The 6,177-nt window shown below is 42.9% G+C and overlaps 1 protein-coding gene across 6 annotated transcripts in view; it reads left to right on the forward strand.

Annotated features, from left to right (window-relative positions):
• unc5cb (unc-5 netrin receptor Cb) overlaps positions 1-6,177 on the forward strand; it is a 263,540-nt gene that overhangs the window by 250,485 nt on the left and 6,878 nt on the right. For all 6 annotated transcript variants that reach the window (XM_087269535.1, NM_001099984.1, XM_087269536.1 and 3 more), the window contains 1 exon segment: positions 5,303-5,536. In XM_087269535.1, the coding sequence (XP_087125661.1) occupies positions 5,303-5,536 (234 nt within the window).

Genomic DNA, 6,177 nt, shown 5'->3' on the forward strand with positions numbered 1-6,177 from the left:
ACATCACTAGTCCCCAACAGGTCATCTCTAGTATCACTAGTCTCCTACTAGACATCACTAGTCCCCAACAGGTCATCTCTAGTATCACTAGTCTCCCACTAGACATCACTAGTCCCCAACCGGTCATCTCTAGTATCACTAGTCTCCCACTAGACACCATTAGTCTCCAACAGGTCATCTCTAGTATCACTAGTCTCCCACTAGACACCATTAGTCTCCAACAGGTCATCTCTAGTATCACTAGTCTCCCACTAGACACCATTAGTCTCCAACAGGTCATCTCTAGTATCACTAGTCTTCCACTAGACACCATTAGTCTCCAACAGGTCATCTGTAGTATCACTAGTCTCCCAATAGTCATCACTAGTCCCCAACAGGTCATCTCTAGTATCACTAGTTTCCCACTAGACATCACTAGTCTCCAACAAGTCAACACTAGTATCACTAGTCCCCAACAGGTCATCTGTAGTATCACTAGTCTTCCACTGGACATTAATAGTATCTCACTCTGCTCTGCTGTAATCTTGATCTTCACTGCACTGCTTTTCTTCCTCATTCAGGATTTTGCAAAGATTTTCCGTCAGGTGTAGGTCAGGACTCTGTGCTGCCGCTTCATTATTTCAGTCTTTTCAGCTTTAGATGCTCCTTAAGATGTTTTTCTGCGTTCAGAGTTCATTATCTTCATCAGTTTGACTCTCCATCAGTCTCTCCAGAGCTTCAGCCTCAGTGAGGACTTGGTCTCATCTTCTCAAACATCAGAAACATAAGCAGCAGGAGCAGTAGATGCCAGTGGGCAGCTCCTGAAAAGAGGCCAAATGAAGCAAAAAGAGGCGTCCTGTAGTGTTGAGATGAGATGAACTCCTGTCAGATGTGCAGAGACGCTCTTCCCTCAATCTCTCCGAGATAATGAGTGTTCCTGCAGCCCGTCCTACACTTCTTCATTATCCACACGCCTGCTCTCCACACGCATGCATAATCTGATCCAGCGGAAAATACACGTTTGTTTGCCTCCGACGCATTCTCCATTTACCTCTAAATTGAATGCAAATTCTGTAAAGAAGAAGAAAAAATCCTGTTTTCGACTTCCTGTATGAATGACACACAGGACGTCTCTCTTTCCTGGTCAGAAACACAGGCAGGAGTGTAGGTGGACAAAAAACACCACTGAAGTATCATAACATAATCCATATGACTCATACGCACTCATGCATATTCACACTCGCCGCGCCACATTCATTCATGCCATGCATTTGCATCTACTCATGCATAAGCATTTCAGTCTCTGAATCTGCTGCTTTAACTTTTATGAATACTGTTTTGTACATTTTACACGCATGCAGGCAAACTTAGCATTAGTAAAATGACCTCCAGAAATGGTTGGTGTTGTTATCCTGATCCCTTCAAGAGGGTGGGCTGAAACCAAGCACACCATTGTTTTTCTTGTGAAATTCCCGATAAGTTTGATGTGTCACATGACCCTCTTCCTATTGAAAAAAACAAAAGTTGGATCCAAGATGGCCGACTTCAAAAGGGCCACCATGGTCACCACCTATTTCGAAAAGTTTGCCCCCTCACATATACTAATGTGCAACAAACAGGACGTTAATATCACCAACCATTCCCATTTTATTAAAGTGTATCCATATAAACGGCCCACCCTGTAGTTCATATTCAGCTCTGTTCTTCTGATAGTTTCTTTGTCTAAAAAAGCTTTGCACTATAGATGTGTTACTGTGCTGATGTGACTGTGATGGAAGACTGAGATGCAGGCAATAACACACACACACACACACACACAAACACACACACAAACACACACACACATTTGGACCTTTAAACATAAAGAGTGATCAATAACACCCGTCATCTGCCGTGCTCCTCATAATGTGGTGTGTTTGTGGTGACGGTCAGCGCAGACGATGATCATCACACATGGACAGACAATATTGCCTTCACTGATGTGCTGCGTCCAAACACACATCCATCCCAGTCACTCAGAGACATTTCTCTGCTCTGGAAATATGAGTTTTCTCCCGCGTCCCGCTGACTCTTTGATTCGATGTGTTTGCCGAGCGCTGTTCTCTAAATGTGTTTCATTTAGGTGTATTTCTGGCTTTTTTCACTCTCTGTTTTTCAAGAAGACCAAAAACTAAATACAAATGTAATGACAAGAAACTTCCATGAATGTGTGCTGCAGCTCAGCTCTGGTTGTTTTTTGTACTTTATTAAATATAATATAATATAATATAATATAATATAATATAATATAATATAATATAATATAATATAATATAATATAATAATAATATCATAATATAATATAATAATAATAATAATAATAATAATAATAATAATATAATAATATAATAATAATTTAATATAATATAATAATAATATAATATAATATAAAAATAATATAATATAATATAATATAATAATAATATAAAATAAAATAATATAATATAATATAATATAATATAATATAATAATAATATAAAATAAAATAATATAATATAATATAATATAATATAATATAAAGATAATATAATTTAATATAATAATAATATAATATAATGTAATGTAATAGAATGTAATAGAATAGAATATAATAATAATATAATATAGTATAATAATAATATAATATAATATAATATAATATAATATAATATAATATAATATAATATAATATAATATAATATAATATAAAATAATATCATATAATATAATATAATATAATATAATATCATTCATTCTTTCATTCCTTCATTCATTTTCTTGTCGGCTCAGTCCCTTTATTAATCCAGGGTTGCCACAGTGGAATGAACAGCTAACTTATCCAGCATATGTTTTACACAGCGGATGCCCTTCCAGCTGCAACCCATCACTGGGAAGCACCCAAACACACTCATACACTATGGACAATTTAGCTTACCCAATTCACCTGTACCACATGTGTTTGGACTGTGGGGGGAACCGGAGCACCCGGAGGAAACCCACGCCAACAGGGGGAGAACATGCAAACTCCACACAGAAACACCAACTGACCCAGCCGGGGCTCGAACCAGCGACCTTCTTGCTGTGAGGCGATTGTGCAAGGAGTGTTTCATGCACCTGATTTTCTGTGGTGTTGTACACTGATGAACATGTGATGTGTGTGAAGCAGTGCTGATGAAGCTGTGTGTGTGTGTGTGTGTGTGTGTGTGTGTGTGTGTGTGTGTGTGTGTGTGTGTGTGTGTGTGTGTGTGTGTGTGTGTGTGTGTGTGTGTGTGTGTGTGTGTGTGTGTGTGTGTGTGTGTGTGAGAGAGAGCCTCTGATGAATGAACGCAGAGCTGCAGTAAATAAATCACTCTGGAAGCTGCATTAGCCCAGTTTTCCATCCGGTTTGCTAATTATCTGTGCGATGGCGTTTCTCCCGCAGGATCCGTTACTGGGGCTAATGGCCACTCATAACACTGCTGTTTAACGCCACACACACACACACACACACACACACACACACACACACATACACACACACACTATAAACTATTTTAATTCCCATTCTCTCCTCCATAATGGACGCAAATTAATGAGAGCGTGGAGCTGATCTGAGCGGCAGGATTAACACTAATAGATGGAGACGCTTCGCAGCTGCAGACACACACACACACACACACACACACACACATATACACACATATCACATACAGTCTGCACAGACACACCAAAATCAGACACACCACATACACACATCACAAACACATATGCAGATGACCATAATGAGACACACACACACACACACACATTCAGTCTGTACAGACCACCAAAATCAGACAGACACACACACACACACACACACACACACACACGCATCACATACAGTCTGCACTGACCACCAAAATCGAACACACACACCACATACACACATCACAAACACATATGCAGATGACCATAATGAGACACACACACACACACACACATCACATACAGTCTGCACAGACCACCAAAATCAGACACACACACACACACACACACACACACACACACGCATCACATACAGTCTGCACTGACCACCAAAATCGAACACACACACCACATACACACATCACAAACACATATGCAGATGACCATAATGAGACACACACACACACACACATCACATACAGTCTGCACAGACCACCAAAATCAGACACACACACACACACACACACACACGCACACACACATCACACACAGTCTGCACAGACTACCAAAATGACACACACACACACTCTCTCACATACAGTCTGCATAGACCACCAAAATAAGAGACGCGCACACACACACACACACACACACACACACACGCACACTTATCCTTATATGCACACACACTCCCACAAACTTGCACTCACAAATGCACACCACACACACACACACACACACACACACACACACACTCACATACAGTCTGCACAGACCACCAAAATAAGAGACGCGCACACACACACACACACACACTTGTCCTTATATGCACACACACTCCCACAAACTTGCACTCACAAATGCACCCCACGCACACACAAACACACACACACACACAAACACACACACACACGTATCACAGACCGCCAAAATAAGACACACGCACACACATTTGTACTTATATGCACACACACTCCCACAAACCTGCACTCACAAATGCACACCACACACACACACTCTCACATACAGTCTGCACAGATCACCAAAATAAGACACGCACACACACACACACACACACACACACACACACACACGTATCACAGACCACCAAAATAAGACACACACACACACACACACGCACGCACACTTGTCCTTATATGCATACACACTCCCACAAACTTGCACTCACAAATGCACACACACACACACACACAAACAGACTACCATAATGACGCACACACACAGAGGTCACAGACAGCAGCTGGGAGTTGATGATTTATTATGGCCGACATTATTGGCACATCTAAACATCCGTATGAGTGATTATTTTGGCAAATAAAAAGAGTGTGTGCAGCACGGGGGCTTAGTGGTTAGAATTGTGGCTTCACAGAAAGAAGGTCGCTGGTTCGAGTCCCCGAATGTTCTCCCCGTGTTGGTGTGGGTTTCCTCCGGGTGCTCCAGTTTCCCCCACAGTCCAAACACATGCGCTATAGGGAGATTGATGAACTAAATTGACCGTAATTTATGAGTGTGTGTGTGAATGAGTGTGTACAGGATCACATCCTAATCTCACTGACCATGTTTTGATGTTGTTTTAAGTACTGAAACCATGTGTGTGTGTGTGTGTCTGTGTGTGCAGGACGTGGTGGTGGTGGGCGAGGAGAACTTCACCACCCCCTGCTACATCCAGCTTGACGCGGAGGCCTGTCACCTGCTGACGGAGACGCTGGGCACCTACTGTCTGACGGGGCAGTCGGTCAGCGCCGCCACCACCAAGAGGCTCAAACTGGCCATATTCGGCCCCGTCAGCTGCACCGTGCTGGAGTACAACATCAGAGTCTACTGTCTGGACGACACGCAGGACGCACTCAAGGTCAGATGAGCTCACACACACACCACAGAAACTCTCAGTCACGCAGAGCTGATCAGAGCAGGGTTGCCAGGTTGTGTAACAAAACCAGCACTTTGAGCAATTGCAAGGCTACTCCAGATCATTGTGTTGTGGTACAGTTTAAACTAAGATGTTTGACCTGGAGTGGGGATGGATGTGGGTGGAGGATCGTGGACAGTTGTGAAGATTGGAGGAAGGGAGGATTGTTGTATTGCGACTAAATTGAAGACCAGGGGGGGGATGGAGGATTGTGGACTGATTTTAAGACAGGGGGTGAGGGGTGGGGGTGGAGGATCATGGACAACATTGAAAACCGGGGGGGTGTGGTGGTGGAGGATAGTGGACTGATTTTAAGACCGTGGGTGAGGGGTGGGGGTGGGGGAGGGGGATCATGGACTACATTGAAGGCCGGGAAAAGGTGTGGAGGATTGTGGACTACATTGAAGACGGGGGGGACATGGAGAATTGTGGACTGATTTTAAGACAGGGGGTGAGGGGTGGGGGTGAAGGATCATGGACTACATTGAAAACCGGGGGTAGTGGGAGGATTGTGGACTACATTGAAGACGGGGGGGAGGCGGAGGATTGTGGCCGACATTTAAGACCGGCGTGGAGGTGGAGGT

The sequence above is a fragment of the Danio rerio genome, chromosome 10 (assembly GCF_052040795.2).
Source record: "Danio rerio strain M-AB ecotype USA chromosome 10, GRCz13ab, whole genome shotgun sequence".
In the NCBI taxonomy this organism is placed as follows: domain Eukaryota; kingdom Metazoa; phylum Chordata; class Actinopteri; order Cypriniformes; family Danionidae; genus Danio; species Danio rerio.